Source organism: Procambarus clarkii, chromosome 17 (assembly GCF_040958095.1).
Source record: "Procambarus clarkii isolate CNS0578487 chromosome 17, FALCON_Pclarkii_2.0, whole genome shotgun sequence".
In the NCBI taxonomy this organism is placed as follows: domain Eukaryota; kingdom Metazoa; phylum Arthropoda; class Malacostraca; order Decapoda; family Cambaridae; genus Procambarus; species Procambarus clarkii.
This window is the reverse complement of record NC_091166.1, coordinates 49252556-49274317: the sequence shown is the minus strand read 5'-3', so window position 1 is coordinate 49274317 and position 21762 is coordinate 49252556. Positions and strand designations below refer to the sequence as shown.

The window sequence follows — 21762 nt, the reverse complement described above, 5'->3', positions numbered from 1 at the left end:
GTACTCAGCTTTTACCCGTGTCCCCTTTTGCATGTACCACCTGTGTTAAATAATCCAGCCTTGTCTATCCTGTCAATTCCCGTGAGAATTTTGTATGTAGTGATTGTGTCTCCACAGGCACTTCAGTCTTCCAGCAACGGGAGGTGCAGTTACTTCAGCCTTTCTTCTTAACTAATACCTCTTAGTTCTGGGATTAGCCTAGTGGCATACCTTTGAACTTTTTCCAGCTTCGTCTTGTGCTTGACAAGGTACAGGCTGCATACTGGGGCCGCATACTCCAGGATTGACCTTACATACGTGGTATACAAAGTTATGAAAAATTCCTTACACAGGTTTCTGAGGGCAATTCTGATGTTGGCCAGCTTCGCATACGCTGCCGATGTTATCTTTTTGATGAGGGCTTCACGAGACAGGTTTGGCATGATATCAACTCCTAGATCTTTCTCTGTCCATTTCTTGAAGGACCTCATCTCCCATTCAGTATCTAGTGTCTGGTCTCCTATTTCCTCCCCCTATTTTCATTACCTTACTATTACTTGGGTTGAACTTTAGTAGCCATTTGTTGGACCATTCCTTCAGTTTGTTTAGGTCATCTTGTAGCCTCATACTATCTTCCTCTGTCTTAATCCTCCTCATAATTTTTGCATCATCTGCAAACATTGAGAGGAACAAGTCTATTCCCTCTGGGAGACCATTTACATATATCAGGAACAGTATCGGTTCAAGAACTGACCCCTGAGGGACTCCACTGGTGACGCCTCGCCACTCGGAGACCTCAGTGACTGTCCTCTGCTGTGTACCTTGTGTATCCAGTGGAGTACCTTCCCTTTCACAGCTGCCTGCATCTCCATGTTGTGCACTAGTCTCTTATGTGGTACTAAGTCAAAGGCTTTCTGGCAATCAAAAAATATGCAGTCTGTCCACCCCTCCCTTTCTTGCCCGATTTTTTTTGCCTGGTCATAGAATTCAATTAATCCTGTGAAGCATGATCTGCCATCCCTGAACCCATGCTGATGTTGTGATACAAAGTTCTTCCACTCCAGATGCTCCACTAGCTTTTTTCTCGCAATCTTTTCCATCACCTTGCATGGTATGCAAGTTAGTGACACTGGCCTGTAGTTCAGTGCCTCCTGTCTATCACCCTTCTTGAATATCAAGTCTACATTAGCAGTCTTCCAAAATTTTTGGCAGTTCACCTGTTACCAGTGATTCGTTATACACCATGGCCAATGGCTGTCACAGAGCTTCTGTTCCTTCCTTCCTTCATTCAGTATCCAAGGTGATTCCATCCAGGCCTATAGCCTTTGTCACTTCCAACTCTAGGAGATGCTTCACCTTCCCACTGGTAATCACAAACTCAGCTAGTGGTGTTTGGTTAGATATTCCCTCTCCTATCTCTGAGTGAGTGAGTGTGACTTCACCTAGTTTTATTCACCAAATTGTGCTTGTGGGGGTTGAGCTCTGCTCTTTAGGCCCACCTCTCAACTGTCAATCAACAATCCATTTTTTTCCTCACATACACACACACACAGGAAGCAGCCTATAACATCTATAACCCCCAGGTACCTATTTACTTCTAGGTAACAGGGACATCAGGGTGAAAGAAACTTTGTTGTCAGTTTTTGACAGGGTGAAAGAAACTTTGTTCACCGAGATTTGCAAATTTCAGTCAGAAAGAACTGACAGATTAGAGGCCAGACAGGAGGGGGAAAGAAGAGGGGATAGGGGGAAGGGTAGAGGTGAAGGGTGGGAAGTGGTAAAATGGGCGAGACAGGAAGGAAAGAGTGGGGGGAATGTGTGGAAAGCGGTAAGAAGAGGGGCAGAATGGGAGTGTGTGTGTAGGAATATGCAGACTATCCAGGGAACTGCCAGGTGCCCCTCCTAGTAAGAGATATTGCGACTCATTATCAAGACCTGAAATGATGCTAGCGCTAATCATATAAATTATTTGATGTCGACCGAAATGTTGTTCGTACCCAAGACCTATTCATTAGAACACATGACCCAGTAAGGTCACTAACTTTACAATACTTGTCTGAGAGACGCCATCATCAGTGATACCTTTACATTGCCGTGGTGTGTGTGTGTGTGTCGCTGCTCTGGCAACTACTGTTTCAGACAACTCCTGCTAGTAATCTGCCCAAGGTGACAATGCCGGCAGAGGTAATCTAAAAATAGTGCAATTGTACAAAGAGGATGTAGAAAAGAGAGAGGAAATAGCAAAAGAGGGAGAGATGAAGAGGTATGGTTTAACTAGAGGGTGGCAGGGTAGGCATAGAGGAGTGGGTGTTACACCAATAGCAAAGGCAGCCTTAAATGGTGTCGAGTGTTGGGAAGGTACATTAAGTATGGAAATACAGTATCACTGGCATTATGGATTTGAAACAACGTAAAAAAAATATATACTTTTATTAAATACTGATAAAGAACATGTTAGCATTATATTAAATGTTGCAATTTTAGCATGTCATGAGCATTGAGAGACTGACAAGCCGACTGATTAACAGGTAACAAGAACTTATCATGAAGTCATAGACAGTGATGGTGACTAACAAGTAACTGCTGATTTGATCAATGACAGCCATACAAGCATGACGACATCCAACAAAATTTATACAAAGTCAAAACAAATAATCCACATTTAGACAGTCACACAGGTGTCCAAGGAAAGAAACAGTCATAAACCATCCATAGTCTGATTTATAGATAAATATCCAGTCACATATATACCCATAGATAACAAGACAGTCACATGTACAGGTATTTACACAATATACCAGGACTACACAGAGGACCATACCTACCCAAATTGCATTACCACTTACCAATCACCATATTTAAATGCAGTCATTGTCGCATGAACATTTCCATCTAAATAATTTCCAATATGGCCATCATATAAACATTCCTGTATAACCAGATAATGATTTAAAGGACAAACAACATAGTCAGTAAATTAACACCAAAATCAGTCATTAAAACTGCCATGTTGCAACAGCCACGGAATCCTTGCAACACAAATCTGTCATAATCAAGTTATACTGAACCTTAAAATTCTATAGTCCATACCACTTCCTTGGCTGCTAACACGCCACCTATTGCTCTATCATCAGAGGTACTCAACAGTCAAATGAGAAAACCCAGCTCGTTCATGAGGGTCTGGTCATTAGACTGCCTGCCCAGATCTTGTGTGAATTTAGTGACAGGTGGAAATTTCCTGCCTTACCACAATAAACTCTATGATCTTGTCAAGATTTGAACCTGCGATCACCCAACTGGCTAACACCACTCCACCAATGGGTGGACTGGTATTAACCTAATCCTAATCCACCCTCACAGGTTAAAATCCTGGCAAGATCCAAAAATTGATTGTGATTTACAGCTTAGGAACCATTCAAGCTTTGTTTCATTTCATGTCAGACTACATGTCAGACAGCAGATGGCAATCAAGATAAAAGTACAGGAATTAAGATAATTTCTGAGGAGCCGCAAGACCACAAGAGACCCCCAACTGGTCCGATAAAAAGCCATCTCCAATCAGTGATGACATGTCCGGTACCACATGACATGGAGTATACATACTTCATGCTCCGGTACCCCAAGGCTTAGTGAGGTGCTACCTCATATCTCATACTAGTTATATCTCTTTTTAAACGGTTGTCTGTTACATTAACCTGGCATCTTAAGAGCAGCATGATGGCGCCCATGTCCTTGCGGGTAGTGCCCCCACTGATGGTGCCTGTGTCCTTGGGGTCTTAACGCGCATCACAAGAAAACACAAAGCCAGTATGGCCACCTAGCACTAGTAAAAAAGGCCCCAAGCCTCCACTTGTACCATGATGGACTCCAATGCAGGTTATTTTTTAACATAATTGTATGCAATATCATGGTAGTCAAAGTGGTACGACAAATACAATGAGTTTCCTACAACACTAAATCCGTAACGAAGCTCACCTCACCATGAATGGCTGCAACATAACATGTAACAGGAGGCCCAACAGGGTTTAGATGGCATTTGCACACTGTACTGTGGAAGGTACAGTATGCAAACACCTCTAGGCAAAATCTGTGGAATGTATCGAGTGATAATCTTTGCTGTCATGACAAAATAATACTGATTGATGCATGATACAAGGGCCAAGATACCTGGGGTCAGATTCACGAGGCAGTTACGCAAGTGCTGTACTTGCGTAACTGCTTCGTGAATTTGGCCCTAGGTCTCCGATTGGTGCAGGATCAAAGGGTCCTGATACCAGACCTCTGATTGGTCCTAGATCCCAAAGACATAATACCTATAATGTGGATAACCTTGAAAATCACATGCTTCACCCAACTTGGTGGAAGAAAGGGAGATTCCTGATTCACAGATGTAAAAACATTCTAAAATTTTGTCAATTAATTTGTAGCAAGTAAATTATGTAAGTAATATACTTGCTCCATATTCTCATTGGCTTATGTGCAGATAAAAAGACAAGTCTGTTAATTCTACATAACCTATCTCTAAGTTATCACATTCCTAGAAGGGAAGACTACTAGGGGGAGAGGAAAGATATGAGTGGTAATCGGTTATAAGGGGGGAGGGAAGATGTTAGTGGTGGTCATTTACTAAGGGGGAAGGGGATTATTAGGTGTTCAGTTACTAGGAGGAAGGAGAGGATACGAGTAGCGGTCAAATATTAGGGGGGAAGGAGAGGATATGAACAGTGGTCAAATAATAAGGGGGGGGGGGGGGGGAAAGAGGATAGATGTGAGTGGTGGCCATTTACCAAGTGTAGGGGGGAGAAGAGAATATGAGTGGTGGTTAATTACTAGTAAGGGAGAAGGGGTGGCGATATGATTGGTGGCCAGTTACTAGGGGATGGAGTGGGGGGTTACACGAGTGGTGGTGGTGGTGGTGGTGGTGGTACCAAGGGGAAGGGAGGGGTGGGGGGATTATGTGAGGGGTGGTCACTTGTCAGAGGAATGGATGCGGGTAGGGAGGCAACATGAGTGTTACGAAGAGAGCACGTATGTTGCTTCATAACAACTGAATCTTGTGAACAGAATATAAACCAGTTTACGAGTTATTATATTATAATTATTATTATTATAATATAATATATAATGCAATATTAATAAATAATTATGCTCAGGACATAATGACGGTGTAATCTCTGCTCAAAAAGCACCTCTCTTTTATATTAATAAAATGGGCAAATCTATCTATCTACTGAAAAATCAACATTTAAGATATAGAGATAAAATATATCTTCGCTTCGTGTATCTCGGTATTGAATAGTAATTGGCTTTGTTCTCAAAACAATCAGCGTTCCTAGGTTCGATTAATGGTGGGACATAAATGGTTTGGCAAATTTCATTTCACCAAATACCTCTGTTCACCTATCAGTAATTAGGTATATGGGAGATAGGCAACTGTTGTGAAGTTGCATCCTGGGAAGGGTCAGCAGTTGGACCTTTTTTTGGAGGACCTTGACGCAAACCTAAATTAAATATATACACAGTCTTCCAGTTGCCGATAAAATTAACTAATGGTAGAATATCGTCATCCTACCCTAACAATCTTAGGGTGTAAAGTTTTGTATCTTGTTAAAAAGGGAACTTTGTTTTAATTAAACTAAGTTTAATTAATTGTTTCAGTCTAACCAAGTGTCAACAGATTATAAATACAGTATCCAACAATTATGAGGGAGATATATCTTCATCTTTCACTCAGTCTGTGGTAGTAAATCCAAACTCATAAATAAAATGATTCATAATGCCCATAGGATAATGAACTCGTGGAATTGCCAACTCGTCAAGGCTATAAATGCTAAGACAAAACTTCAGTTTAAAATTCAACTGGAGCAATGAGAGGGACCTTTAACAAGCCAGTACGAGTTTCCTTGCCCATCAAAACTGCTAGAGATAGTGGCCCTCGAGTAAATTCAGGTGCATTAAATCCTCACACTCAAGAGGGTAACTCGTCCATGCTAACTCGGGTTATAAAAAAGTACAGTACCAAGGTGAGAAGTCTTACCCGGAACTGTGAATGTCACGCTCCATGCTTTTCCTCCCCCTCCCTCATTACTCTGTGCACATGCATCAATGATTTAGCAGTGTTGTGGTGTCGAGCAGAACGCCATTCTCTCACTTCGCCAAGGTAAGGCAAAGTGGTATGACTCCTGTCATAAATATTGAAGATGACGAAGAAGATGAAGATGATGAAGATGATGATATAGAACCACTAGTGTTAACAGCAGTGGCTGTATTACTCGCAGCTCACGTCCCCTCCCCACCCAAGTTCCAAGCTCTTTCAAAGAGGTACTGTATGGTCAAATTGTACACGAGATGGTTTGATGAAGCTTTTTTTTTCCGATACAGTAGTCAAAACCATATATATCATTCAGTTAAGATGCACTGGTATTAGCTTAGGTTAGGCTGGGGTTAACCAGTCCAATGGATTGCTCAAGTCAGTTTTCAAATCCAATGGCAAATCATCTTATGTTACTTACCATAATAAGTAACACTACTTATGAAGTTAAAATACGTTGATAATGATTTAATTTGTGGGGTTATTGCCGATTCACACGGAGTACTGTATTATAAAAATATTATTATGTATTTGCGAATTATTTATAGCACCTTTTTGTTCTTCCAAGCCCAAGATGACTAGTTAAAGCTGTAAATAATGTGTATAAATTTCTCGTGTGATGACCTCATGATACTAGAGTAGCTTAATCAAGTTTCCTCTAGTCAAGACATTTGAGAAATTGAGCATTTTATAACCAGAATAAATCAATAAAAATAAGTGTTCCTCTTGCTGGAAGACAGTCAATACCTAGAGACAGTCTGTTACTGATTGTGTAAGGTGAGTGGTGACTCAACATTTCATAGTAGCAGACAGGACGAGTGTGGTAGATGAGGAAGAGTGTGGTAACTCAATGAATCACCACACCTGCCGCTAAAATCTAAGGTGCCACTGACACCTGCGTCATTAAGCTCTCGACTCATTCCCACCTGCCAACCACCACCTTTCCCTCTTCTGCCACACCTTCACACACCTGCCACATCATCTCACCAGCTGTCCATCACAGAGTACAACAAATGACCTTAAACCAGCATAATGAACTAAATATTAATGACTTTAAAAAAATTTGAGCAGTACAAATCACATTTCCTCTTGCATCTTATACATGTTATAGTGCTCACTAGAAAGACAACATTATTTCTGAATTCAGCGCCATTAAGTGCACCTTGGAACTACTCTAAATAAATTACAAATGCAATAGCTGAAAGAGCTGCAAAAATCTGGAATATGTATTGGGTGCATAGGTGCCAGAAGGCTGCTTTCCCCCAGCTCCCGCAGCAGCCGGGTCGTCCCCCCAGCTCCCGCAGCAGCCGGGTCGTCCCCCCAGCTCCCGCAGCAGCCGGGTCGTCCCCCCAGCTCCCGCAGCAGCCGGGTCGTCCCCCCAGCTCCCGCAGCAGCCGGGTCGTCCCCCCAGCTCCCGCAGCAGCCGGGTCGTCCCCCCAGCTCCCGCAGCAGCCGGGTCGTCCCCCCAGCTCCCGCAGCAGCCGGGTCGTCCCCCCAGCTCCCGCAGCAGCCGGGTCGTCCCCCCAGCTCCCGCAGCAGCCGGGTCGTCCCCCCAGCTCCCGCAGCAGCCGGGTCGTCCCCCCAGCTCCCGCAGCAGCCGGGTCGTCCCCCCAGCTCCCGCAGCAGCCGGGTCGTCCCCCCAGCTCCCGCAGCAGCCGGGTCGTCCCCCCAGCTCCCGCAGCAGCCGGGTCGTCCCCCCAGCTCCCGCAGCAGCCGGGTCGTCCCCCCAGCTCCCGCAGCAGCCGGGTCGTCCCCCCAGCTCCCGCAGCAGCCGGGTCGTCCCCCCAGCTCCCGCAGCAGCCGGGTCGTCCCCCCAGCTCCCGCAGCAGCCGGGTCGTCCCCCCAGCTCCCGCAGCAGCCGGGTCGTCCCCCCAGCTCCCGCAGCAGCCGGGTCGTCCCCCCAGCTCCCGCAGCAGCCGGGTCGTCCCCCCAGCTCCCGCAGCAGCCGGGTCGTCCCCCCAGCTCCCGCAGCAGCCGGGTCGTCCCCCCAGCTCCCGCAGCAGCCGGGTCGTCCCCCCAGCTCCCGCAGCAGCCGGGTCGTCCCCCCAGCTCCCGCAGCAGCCGGGTCGTCCCCCCAGCTCCCGCAGCAGCCGGGTCGTCCCCCCAGCTCCCGCAGCAGCCGGGTCGTCCCCCCAGCTCCCGCAGCAGCCGGGTCGTCCCCCCAGCTCCCGCAGCAGCCGGGTCGTCCCCCCAGCTCCCGCAGCAGCCGGGTCATCTCCATATCCTGTACCAGCTCTGTCATTTCAGCTCATGGAAAAGCTGGCTCACCACAGCTTGTACAACAGTGTGATTATCTCAGCTCCTGCAACAGCTTGGCTCCTCACCTCTGTTCCTAAGCTCAAGCAGCACCTCCTTAAGCCGCTGGTAGTCCTGTTCATGCTTGAGTATCTTGCTTGGAGGCTTAGCAACGAGGTCAACCCCAGTCACCTGACACTTGAACCAGACTCCGTCCTCCAATACGATGGTAAAGGGGGAGGTGTTGGCAGTTGTGCAGTGGGGCAGGGAACTGGTGATGGAAAGACATTGTAGTTAATGGAAGGGTGTCATTAGGCACTACAGGGGTCTTATTAGGAAAGAGGAGGGGGGGGTTTCATTAGATAGAGGAGAGGATTTATTAACAAATCAGTTAAAATGGGTTTCATTTGAACATGGCTGTAGGGAAGTTATGACACTCAACCTAACCTATACCATCCTCCTGCTAGAGCTATTAAAATTACCCACAACCATCTAGAGCAGGGGTGGCAAACCTTTTTCGCAGCATGTGGGCAAATTTACGATAATCTTTTAAAAATGATCTCGCATGCCCTTGGGAAGCACATCAGAGCAGCACTTTACCTCATTTATACTGAGGTGGGGAGATGCAAGTTCTCCGGGTCATTACAGCTAAACCACAAGAGAGACTTTTTACTTAAAGTAAACTTAATTTGCTTCCTGGATACTATTTAACAATGTCAAAGGAAAATAGGAACTTTTTCACAGTTTTTTATTTTCTACACCAGAGGAATGTCACATGTAATGTGTGTGCAGTGCAGGGGTTAAACAACCTAACTAGATTATGTTCAACAGTGATGAATATTCACACGTTTTGTGAATACAGTGTCAATTGGATGATAGATTTTAGCATCATCAGAATGTTTACTGTCAATGTGCCACCATATTTGCTCGCATGCAATAGGTTCACCACCCCTGATCTAGGGTGATCTGGTAAGTTGATCTTTACAAATTGTAACTTAAAATAATAGAATCCCTAGAACTAAATTAAATGTAGCACTGAAAGAAGTATCCCAACATGGTGGCATGAGAAATATGCATGAGAAAAGGGGCATATTTTATTTTATATATATTTTTTATATTATATATATATTATATATTATTATATATATATATATATATATATATATATTTTTTTTTTCTCTCCCCCAAGATGGAAGTCAATTATGAAGTGATATGAGAAAAGATTTATACCTGGTGTGAGGTCCACTCAGCAGGATCATGAGGGAGAGATCCTTGGCTGTGGTAGAGAGCAGGTAGTTCTGGAGCTTCCTCACTGTCTCCTCCTCACTTGCCTCTTCCTCATCTTCACTACCATCTACTGCTAAGTGATCACTGGAACCACTCTCAAGTCTCCCATTTTCAGTACAGGTACTAACTTTCATACCATCAACGTTTGCCAAATGAATGTCACCATCCCTGGTAATGATATCTGCAATACTTTGCTGGTCAACATTTACACTCGAGTCAGCATTAATAACTGGTTTAATTAAACCATTACTCAGGAGATGATGCTTCCTCTTCCTAGTGTGGCAAGTGTTGCCACAGTGATGCTTGTGCTTATGTCTGCCGCACTGCAGGTAGAGCGAGGCACTGTCATCTGTCCATCGGCCCAGGTCCTGAAGGAGTATGTCGGCATCCTGCATGGTACCCACTCTACTCACCAGGCCCTGGTACAGTCTCCTGGCCCTGAACACCCCAAGATCATCCAAAGTTTGGAAGGCCAGGATCCTGCCCAGAGGAGACCTGGCACTCAGAGGCCCAGAGTGCTTAGGGACTCTGGCATTTCCTGATGAGAAGTTGAATGTCAGCGCTGTAATAATGACATCACGCAGGTAACTGAAATGCAAAGCGGCTGCTTAAGCTACTGTAAATACAATGCCTAATAATTCCAGACTACATACATTAATGATGAGCCTAACTAGAGGCTGTATAAAATATACAAATACTCTACTAAATAACCACTGTGGTTGATCTTTCATACATCTTAATAATAATTAGTAGTAATAATGATAATAATAATAATACTGTACTGTAATAATAATAAATAATAAATACATTTATTATGCGTTTCTCACCTGAAGGGTCTACAGTCCTCCACCGGCTCTCCATCCTGGGGAGAAAAAACTTTTACATAAATTATACATAACTGTCATTTTAACATATAATAATTACTTACAAAATTGTCTTAAAATTCACCCAGAAAGGGTTATATTCTAACACTTTGATGCAAAAATTAGTCTCAATTATTGCCACACAATATACGAGTCTTTTAGTTAAACATCCAATTTTACTGTAATGGTGGAAGTTGTGAGGAGAAAACACCCACCTGAAAAACCTTAAAGTTGTTCTGCGGTGACTGTATAAGGCCATCCACTGCCCGTCGCATCCTCTCTACATCTCTGGAGGACAAGAAGCTGGGGTCAGTTGAATTTGGAAGCTGCTTTATGGAAGGGCTTATGCTAGCTGTCAGAATCTTGTATTTTACTCTATTTCATCACAAATCTTATATGTTAGCTTATGGAAATCACAACACAGTCAAACCACATTATTGAAAAAAAATTATGTAAAAGATCAATGAGTAATCGTGTTGGAAGGCATTAGTTTTAAACAACACAAAGTACCTGCCACAACAGAGAACGTGCACCTGAGCTCAGCATTCCACTTCAACTGATTTTTCAGGCATCTCTGTTTTCAGGAGTTTTTTTTTTTTTTGGGGGGGGGGGGGGGATATTCCTGCATGGGCCCTAAGCCTCTGGCTTGCCCACTAAGTGTTGCTTGTTTGTTTTACTTGGGCAGAGTATGAGTATTTATGACTCTCATGGTTGCTTCAGTAAGATTTACTGAATATTCCAGCAAGATAATATTCCAGTGGTCTGTCAGGCATTTCTCCACAGTGTTGACATTTCCTCTCATCTTCCGGAACCTGTAAGCCTATTTCCCATGCACATGGGAATCCAAGCCTGATGGGATGTAAATGTACTTCTGTTGTTCTACTGCTCTTTTTCATCAAACTAAGTGGTTCGTAGTTGGTTGAATTCTTGTACCAACCCGCAGATCCTGATGTTGCAACTGCTGTGTTGTGGTCACTATACATCTTTTGCATTGCTCTGTTTCTAATTACTTTCTTAATCTGTGATAGACTCTGATATGTAAATGTCTACATTTCTTCTCTTAGTTGCAAGTTTTGCAGCTTTGTCAGCAATGTCATTTCCTATATATTCCCACAAGACTTGGCACCCAAATGACAAGTACCCGACGGCCTTATCGTTTGAGTGTTTGCATTAATATGAATTTGTGATCAGATGGATGTTATCACATATGCGTTCTTGTTGCAAGGTTTCAATGGCGGTTCCCTAATCTGTATGTATGATAACATGTTGTCTGTGTTCAGCAAGAGCATGTTCCAAAGCCTTTTGAATGGCTAGCATCTCTGTAAAGTCGAACACCCATTTGAGAGTCTCCAACTATTTACAGAGTTTCCTGCTTTAACTGCAGCTCCGGTTTCTTGTCCCTGCTGGTCTACTGATCCATCTGTGAAGTAAGTGAAGCTGTCAGATGCCAAGTTTGCTTCTATATGCATCTGTGCAATGTTACGTAGCAGATGAGGATTTGTCTGGTTCTTTTTTTCCTTCAAGAACCATGATCTTAAAGTCTGCTGGCGGAGATTCCCAAGGGGCTTGCATAACAAACTCTGCATGTATTTCGTCGACTCCCCTCTCAGTGATTGTGTTTGTTATATCGAATGTATTGATGGTGTTTATCGCACAATGGGTCCACTTGTTGATATTGGAGGTTCTTCTGTCCAGAGTTAGTGCTCCAGTGATTATATCTTTAAGTGAACTGATGTACGTTGTAGTTGATCTAAGTTAAGTTGTAGCCGATGTGTGGAAAAAGGCCAACATAGTTCCAATCTACAAAAGTGGCAGCAGGGAAGACCCCCTTAATTATAGACCTGTATCATTGACAAGTGTAATAGTCAAAATACAGTACACCTGTATTGGAAAAAATAATTAAAACTAAATGGGTAGAACACCTGGAGAAAAACGATATAATATCAGACAGACAGTATGGTTTCGATCTGGAAGATCCTATGTAACGAACTTACTCGGTTTCTATGATCGAGCCACAGAGATTTTACAGGAAAGAGATGGTTGGGTTGACTGCATCTATCTGGACCTAAAAAAGGCTTTTGACAGAGTTCCACATAAGAGGTTGTTCTGGAAACTGGAACATATTGGATGGGTGACAGGTAAGCTTCTAACATGGATGAAAAATTTCCTGACAGAAAAATGAAGGCTGTAATCAGAGGCAAGGTATCAGATTGGAGGAATGTCACGAGTGGAGTACCGCAGGGTTCAGTTCTTGCACCAGTAATGTTCATTGTCTACATAAACGATCTACCAGTTGGAATACGGAATTATATGAACACGTTTGCTGATGATGTTAAGCAAACTGAATATTCCAGCTACCAGGGTTGAATAATGGTTTTTTGACGATACAAAAATTATTGAGGATAATTAACTCTTAGACACGGGAGGTGGGGGTTATCGTCATTCGTTGATTCATGGGGTTATGTGGTTATCGTCATATGACGATTTAAACAATTATTTTCTGGGCATTACATGTATAATGCAAATACTGAATGGATACAATAGGTTTATGTGGATATAATAGTTTACCTTGACCCATGAAAAAATCTGCAACCATTTCATGGTTATGTGCACTAGGAGGAGCCTGCTGTCATGTGTTTAATTACCTAAGTGTAATTACCCAAGTGTAGTTACAGGATGAGATATTAACTAATGCCTTCCCGGTACTCTTTGTCATATAGTGTTTTGAAAATACTGACTGTTTTAGCCTCTACCACCTTCTCATTTAGCTTGTTCCAAGCATCTACCATTCTGTTTGCAAAAGAAAATTTTTGAATATTTTTTGGCACCTTTGTTTCCTCAGCTTGAATCCTCTTGTTCTTGAAGTTGCTGGTTTCAGGAATTCCTTTGTCAATTTGGTCGATTCCTCTTAGTATTTTATAGTGGTGATCATACCTCCTCCTTTCTTCTATCTTCTAGTTTTGGCATGTTGAACACATCGTCTCTCCTCTTAACTTTTTTTCAGTTACAGAAGCCATTTTGTAGCATACCGTTGCACCTTTTCCAGTTTATTTATGTGCTTCTTGAGAATTGGGCAACATACAACTGCTGCATATTCTAATTTTGGTCTTACAAAAGTCATGATCAAGTGTCACATTGGTGGCTTATACCTTTACCTTTCTTTCAATCTATACTCTTGCCCATATGATGCCAATTAGGCCATATGTCATCATCCACAGGCCAACACCAATGAATATTATCTTTATATTCTTTTCACTACTCTCTATGGTTGTAGTGGAAAATACCAGGTAAATCAATCATCAATTGAAACATGTATTATTGAAACAATTGCATTATGTGATTTATCAAGTAATTAAACAGTCTTGTAAACAAGAAGAAACAAGTGAAAACAATCGGTGAAACATCCTAGGATAACACAGGAAGCGTCAGCACAGTCGGGCACCGGGTGATGACAGGCAACACACATACACCCACCACAACTTTAGTGTGGCTAGTAAATGGAATGCCCTAGGAAGTGATGTGGTGGAGGCAGACTTTGTACACAGTTTCAAATGTAGATATGATAGAGCTCGAGCAGCTCAGGAATCTGTACACCAGTAGATTGACGGTTGAGAGACGGGACCAAAGAGCCAGAGCTCAATCACGCAAGCACAACAATGTCAATACATCTTCGAAACTGCCTTCACCCAGTGAAATGATAAATATTCACTTTTTTTCATGTTTTCTTACATTTTGCATACAAATTTGTAATTCTTAAACAAAAAATTATTTTTCTAATTTTTTGTTTTTGTTTTTTGCGCATAGGTGGGTATGACCATTTCTCCATAGCTGCTTTCTAACTTAAGATGGAGAAAGATAGCAAGAGGCTATAAGATGACCTGAACAGACAAAGAATGGTCTAACAAATGGCCAGTAGAGTTTACCTTAAGCAAGTGCAAACAATGAAACTACTGTACTTTCAAGGAACTCAAGGCTGGACACAAGTACTAAATAAAAAATTAAATTCTTTAAGAATTAGACAAAGACCTGGAGGTTGGTATCTCACTGAGCTTATCTCCTAAAGCCCATATATTTGATATACGCAAAACTTCAGCATGGTGTTAATATTTATATTTAATCAAACATGAGATGAAGTTGGAGAAATTTCAGAGGTCTGTGTCCAAAATTGTTCCAGAACTAAGATGTATAAGTTATGAGAAAATGCCATAGGAATTAAACCTCACATTGCTAGAAAACAGAAAAATTAGGGACAACAATTATTAAAGACATAATAAAAGTAGCAGGGAAAATTTATAGGGCAGACAAGGACAAACTATTTAGCCTAAATGGCATATGAACTAGGGAACATAGGTGGAAATTGAGTTACCAAATGATCGAGATATTTGAAAGAACTGTTTCAGTGTTATAGTAGTAAACAAATGGAATGCACCAAGGAGTGAGTGTACATGTAATTACCTCAGTGTAGTTACAGGATGAGAGCTACATTCATGGTGTTCCACCTTCCCAGCACTGTCATAATGCTTTGAAACTATTGACCGTTTTGACCTCCACATCCTTCTCACTCAACTTGTTCTAACCGTCTACCACTGTTTGCAAAAGTGCATTTTCAAATTTGTTTTGTCTGTTTTGTTTAGGTAGCTTAAATCTATGACCTCTTGTTATTGAAGTTTCAATGTGTGTGCATGCATGTGTAAAAGGTAGAACAGATGAAGACATCATACCAAAGATCTGCTAGAATATGACAAAAATATACTGTAAGGAGATAATGGATATGTGGGTTAGAGACAGAATGGTTAAATAAGACAGGGTGGACATGGAATAGTAACGAAAGTGCTTATCTCAACAAAAGTGAACACAAGAACTAAAGGAATGGATTTTCTTAGGAGATGGAAGAGTTAACCTTATTAGAAAGCATTAGAAAACATAACGAGGCTTTTAAGATGAAGTGTACCAATACAGACATATACCGATTCATTGATTTGCCTCTAGTCAAGACACTTACCCAGAGTAGAGATCAAGGGGACAATAAGAGCTCCGAGAGTGGTGGTCCTTCCTACGCTGCAGATAAAACAGGAGAATTAGATCCTATGGATTACCACTCCAGGAATAAACATACAGACTCATTTATTGTTACTAAACTCTTAGTGTAGATATACTTGTCTATTATTACTAACTTTAGCATAAATATGCTCATTTGTGTTACTTTACTAACTAATTTAAACACTCGCATAGCATAATTTCTCTGATGTTAATGACAGAATACTCTTAAAATAAAGTCAAGTGCTTGGTGATATACCCACTAATTTACAAAAAAGCCTCTAGATTTTTAGCTCTGGCCATTGCATTGCTCTTCAACAAATCACTTGAACGCCAAACCTTGAAAAGTTATTCTACGTGATTTTTACACGATTTACCCGAGGACCACTAACACTAGTGGTCTCGACAAGGACAGGAAGCCGGTGGCTTGTCGAAGCACCCCCCCCTCCCCCCTGTGCCTTTATGATCTTATCCAGGTGGACTTTAAAAACCTAACAGTTTTGGTGTTTTTGGCTTTGGCTAAACTGCTTTTCTAAAAAAAAAAAAAAAAAAAAAAAAAAAAAAAAAAAAAAAAAAAAAAAAAAAAAAAAAAAAAAAAAAAAAAATTAAAGTTGTTTCTGTTCTCAAAAAGAAACAGGTTTCAAGTTTTTTCGTAGAAAAAAAAAATAGTTCAGTTGTTACTTTTCTTTGAAAGGAACAGATTATTCTTTGTTCCTTTTGGAAATTGTTTAAAATGGAACAATTTAATTGGCTCCTTGTCGAAGAAAAAAAGATGAAGAAAACTCCACCACTTACCTTAAGAAACTGTTTGACACAATAGCGGCACAATGGAAGATCTGGAGTAGAGTAGTCCAAGAAACCTTGTTTGGGCTTAATCTCTATACACACATTCTTGAGTTCAGACACTGAGGTACTTGATGCTACAGCTAGCATATTTCTAGTTTCTAGAGTAGGTTTACTAGCTGATGTGTTTTCATCATAGTCACAACTTTCTACAACACTAACTCTAGACGAGATTCTAGAGTTGAGATCATCACGCAGAAAAGATCCTGATTTTGAAGACATACTTGTACTGATCCGAGATTCTCCGAGATTCATAATCACATTTGTTCTTAGAGATTCCATGGGTGATGCGGTGAAGGAAGAAGTTGCTGATGTTACAGATGATGATGGCAATGACGATGTCACTAGGGAAGACAGTGATGAGGTGGTTATGGAAAACGAAGAGGGTAGAGAAGTCTCTCGTCGGTTGATAAAGATGCTGGCTGCATCTGGACAGATGCTAGCAATGCCATGTTTGTTTATTTCCTTGTGTTGGCGATGACCTGAAATGTATAAAAGCTAATTGTGAACAACCCATAATTATTTTAAGTACTGTACTGTATAATCCCTGTATTGATAATTAACATATACATGGCTCCATTTGCTATCTGAGATTACTTCCGATCCTTGAATCATCATAATGCAATTTTTGGTAATTAGTTTTGTGAACTATGTTTTGTCATGCACACTATGATGTAGGAATTTTAAATACCCAAACCATTTAAGGTTTAATAATTAAATGTAACAGCTAATACTAGCTCTTGCACTGTGCAGGGGTTAAATTTAACTGTCTTGTGGTGCACCAAAGAAAAATTGTTCAGAATAAATAATCTTTTTCATTTGACATTGTTAATTAGCACCAAGGAAGCACAAAAAACCAGCGTTGAATGTAATGAAATGCCATTTTCTGGGAGAGTCCAGGAAGCTCTCTAAAGCTAGCCAAACTGATATGTGCTATATTAGTTTGGGGTCATCAGTCACTGGAGTTCTTATGTCTACTGTGAACCATGACCCAGAACCTGGTTCCCTTAGAGAGGTATAGGGAGCAATGTAAATGAGCACTTTACATTTAAAGTACATCATAATTGCCATTGACCGGGAAAGGACCCAGAAAGGTAGGTGAATCAAAACAGACCACTGTCTGGTTAACCTGTGCAATCTACATCCAAAAAAATCAAAATAACTCCCCTAGAAAGAAAATAAACAAGCAATTCTTCATGCAACTAACACTTCTGCTCGTCAGTTATCTCCATCCCCCCCCCTGAAGGGGGATGACAGGAAGCCGGCTCACAGGAGCCAGCAGCCCACCACTCCAGTTCTTGAACTATTAAAAAATGCCGACCGGAGGGAGGGTGTTGGGTGGAGGCCAAAACCGTCAGTAATTTCAAAGCGTTATAAGACAAAGTGCTGGGAAGATGGGCCACCACGAGCATAGCTCTCATCCTGTAACTACACTTAGGTAATTACACGTAGGTAATTACACACACACCACATTATCTGGTCTACTGACACCAAACACCTTTTAATCTTCCCTTATCTGAAGGGCGGAAAGGCCTGCACAGGTGCAGTTAATGCAAGCGTTGTCCAGGTGTGTGTTAATTTTACTGTATACTGATATCGTGCATTCCTGTGAGATTATTTTTATCTTCTCGTACCAGCATGATAACTTATTGACTTACAGGGCATGCTGGCTGCTCCGCAATAACTTTTGAGGAGGGTTAAAAAACCAGCGTTAAATGTAATGAAACGCCATTTTCTGGGCAAGACCCGGAGGCTCCCCGGCAACCCTCCCTCCCTCCGGTCAGCGCTTTTCCACATTTTTATATTCAGCCTCTGAACTGGGGTTGGGTAGCCAGCGCAGGAGGTCTGGGATCCCCCCTTCCCACTCCCAGGGAGGGGGGAGTTGCGCAGACAGTGGAGTGGCAGCTGTGGTGACATCATGCTTGTTTGCCGATTGGGGAGTTCTGCTTGCTCGTTCATCTTTCAGCTTGTAATGTTTAACCAGTTGTAGTTTGTTTTGAGATTCCTGCCATTCTGGGTGCCTGACCTGGTAGATGGCAGACAGATTGCTTCCAACTACATGGGAGTTTCTATAGGCCATTGCTCCTTGTGCCTCTCTGAGGGGGGCCAGGTTCTGGCTTGTGGTCTCCAGTAGGCCTAGAACTCCATCGTTTGACTGTTGCCACAGTCTAATATAATATATACACATCCTCCCGGTATAGCTCTGGGGAGTCGGAGGGGGGGGACTCCACAGAAATGATAATTTCTTGTTAAGCCCCTGTGGCTTCCTGAAGCTAGTTTCACTGATAGCGTATCATCTACTAGGTCACATCAGCCACAGAGTTTTACTGGCCATCCAGGAAAGGGTGTCAGAACCTGGCTCCCCCCCCCCCTCAGAGGTGCAGGGAGCAGTGGAACTTATTTATGTCACCAATGGGGAAGCAACCAGAAAGTCAGCAAGACAAAAAAAAACACTGCTGGCTTCAATAGAGACCACATCCTAGAGAACCACTGAAAAAGCTCCCAAATGCAAATAAATAATAAAAATCTCGAACTTTTGCCCCGCCTTCCTCACTCAGTTAGGGAGAGGAGTGAGATAGCTCGTAGTCAGCTGGCTAACCCAACCCTCAGGTCTATGGTAGGTGTAACCAACTCTTTAATGGCAGAAAGAGGGCGAGGTGTCAGGGAGCTACTGGAGATTCAGAAACTGGCATTTCATTACATTCAGTGCTGGTTTTATAAATAATAATAAATAAATCAATTTTTATTCAGGTAAGATACATACATACAAGGTAAGATACAAAAGTTGATGGATTATAGATAGAGCTAGTACATACAATGCCTAAAGCCACTATTACGCAAAGCGTTTCGGGCAGAAGCCCGAAGTTTTCTGGGGAAGCCCCTTGTGGCTCCCTGAAACTAACTGCCCACAGAGAAGGAAAACAAGTGGGCAATTACCAGGGAGGAAAGAACACCGCATGAGTCGGAACAAAGGAGACAGACGGATGTAAAATTACCCAAAGCCACACAAGGACACTAGGGCTCAGGCACATTAATTAGAGACCATAACATCCGAACCCTGTTCAGTCTCCAAAACCCCCATGTCGGAATATCAGCCCAGGAGATATTCATGAACACTACCGAGAGAGCGGCATTCTTCCTAACATCATAAGCGCGAGGATACATCTCAGGCTGGCTAGATTTAACACTGCAGACAACCTGAGAAATACAAGCCTTCAAGCAGGGGGCCAAGGTGACAGAATTAACCCACAGGGCATCCACTGAGGCAGAATCAATTGCACAGGGAAGCAGAGAAAAGCCTCTACTGGACACAACACATGGTGCACCCTCTGGCTGAATCAAACAAGCATTAACCAACAGACTCCTCAAGAAGCCCACTGACCTGTTCCTCGCCAGAAAAGGAGCCAACTGAAAATGAACAAACAGCCCATCCGAGCCAGATGAACAAAATCCATGCCTCTGGAGAAAAGCTTGAAGCCCCCCCCCCCCCCTGCAACCTGAAGCAAGAGCAGCCAATAACAAAATCTGAAAGCAATAATAGACTGAAGGGGACACAACAAGTCAAGCCTAAGAAAGAAACGAAATGACAGGACCGAGTGACCAAGCAGGCTCAAGCAGTGTATGAGCAGGCTGGAGGTGAATAAATGGAGGAATAAATGGTAGAATACTAGAATGGATAAAAAAAATCACTAAAACCAAAACCAAAGTGTCCTGCTAAACAGAAATGAATATGACTAGAGAAATGTGGTGAGTAGGGTACTGCAAGGGTCAATTTTTGGGGCTAACCCTTTTTGTCATGTATATCAATGACATGAAAATATTACAAACCACATCATCAAATTTTAAGGTAATCACAGTCATTATAGACGAAGAGGTGGTGGCCATGGGAGAGAATCAGTAATAGCAAGAATTCATCTTGGATACAAATATCCATGGCGATTCGGGATGGAAACAACAGCCGAGCAGCAGAGTTGCAGAATTTGTGGAGTGTGACAGACACCGCCTTGACCACTACCTGAGAGAATGTGAACATCTAAGACACATTAGAAGTGTGTGCAGCATAGTAAACCCCACATTGTTTGAGTTAGGAAAATACTATCTGTCAAATATAAATGCTGTGCTCAAAAGATTTCCTCATTTTGCAACCACAAGATAACGCAAGTTTTTAAGGGTTGACAAATGTTAATCTTGTTTGATAAACTGTTCACTTGAGACAGTTAAGCAAGACCCAGCTGTGTGGGTACAAGTGACAGCATTAACAACCCAGCTGGTTTTCTTCCTATTGGGGGGTGTTGTACATGCTGCTATGGCAGTATGTTCACTCTCAGGATGAGTGGCGTTGCCCAAAAAATTCCCCTCTCGGGGCAAAACTAAAACAAACCAAAAATTTATGGTAATGTTAGAAGTGAAAATGACATTGAGGCCTTACAAAGAGATCTGCATGAATCCCGCAAATGGTCAGAAGACTTGCAAATGTTTTTTAATATAAAAAAATGCAAGACCTGGCAAGTGGCTCCTAACAATCCACATCACAACTATCAAATTAACAACATAACCTTGCACCAGATTGATGAAGAAAACGACCTTGGAATCAGACCCCACCATTCATTGAAAGTTGCACAACAAGTGGGAGCTACAGTAAACAAAAATGCAAACCATAAACTAGGAATAATCAGGCAAACCTTCAACTTTGAGGAAAAGAAGGTAGTTATTCAGCTGTATAAATCTCTGGTTTGCTCCACTTGGATTATTGTATCCAAACACGAAGACTTCATGCACTTTATCTTCTGAAAGTCATAGTGTAGCTGCTTTGGAGAAAGTTCAACACTGGGCAATAAAAACCATTCCAGAACTGTCGACTCTCGTCCCAGGAATGGTTGAGGTTAAGATTTTGATCCTTTGTTTACACTGTCGGGAAGGTTCTTTCGGTGGTTCTCGAGGCTGCGAATGCTATTGAAGCCAGCAGTGGTTTGTTTTGTCTTTCTGACTCATTACTTTCCCAATAGTGGCACGAGTAATTATCAAAAATTACCAAGCCGAGGAGACTATGTAGCACAATAGATAAATACCCTGTACATAAATTAGATCAATAAATAAAATAAATGCCACTGCTCCCTGTACCTCTGTGAGGGTAATTAATAAGAGGGTATAATAAGAGTAATAAGAGGGTGGCCAAGATCTGGTGCTTGTCCTTGGTAGACCAACAGAACCAAGCAGCTGATGTGACATAGTAGATGGTACACTATCAGTGATAGTAGATTCAGGGAAGTGCCTTCACTCAGATAAAGACAAAAAAAAACATGCAGACATTCACTAGGTCAAGTCAGCCAGGTTAATCCCCCCTTAAGTCTGGTCAATAGATGGATGGGTAACTGCTTAGATACCTTTACAAAATATGGCTAGGCACTTCAACATGTATAACAATCT

At 42.2% G+C, this 21762-nt stretch overlaps 1 protein-coding gene across 2 annotated transcripts in view; it reads right to left on the bottom strand.

Moving 5' to 3' along the window:
- Positions 1-21762, bottom strand: part of LOC138365551 (uncharacterized) — an 80601-nt gene that overhangs the window by 51871 nt on the left and 6968 nt on the right. Inside the window, exons 4-9 of one of the 2 annotated variants that reach the window (XM_069325993.1) lie at positions 16288-16817; positions 15458-15513; positions 10671-10743; positions 10420-10454; positions 9536-10180; positions 8395-8576 (exon numbers count right to left, since the gene is read on the bottom strand). In XM_069325993.1, the coding sequence (XP_069182094.1) occupies positions 8395-8576; positions 9536-10180; positions 10420-10454; positions 10671-10743; positions 15458-15513; positions 16288-16817 (1521 nt within the window). Of the gene's footprint in view, positions 1-8200; positions 8577-9535; positions 10181-10419; positions 10455-10670; positions 10744-15457; positions 15514-16287; positions 16818-21762 lie in introns of those variants that run through there. The other variant, XM_069325994.1, reaches the window with a different exon arrangement.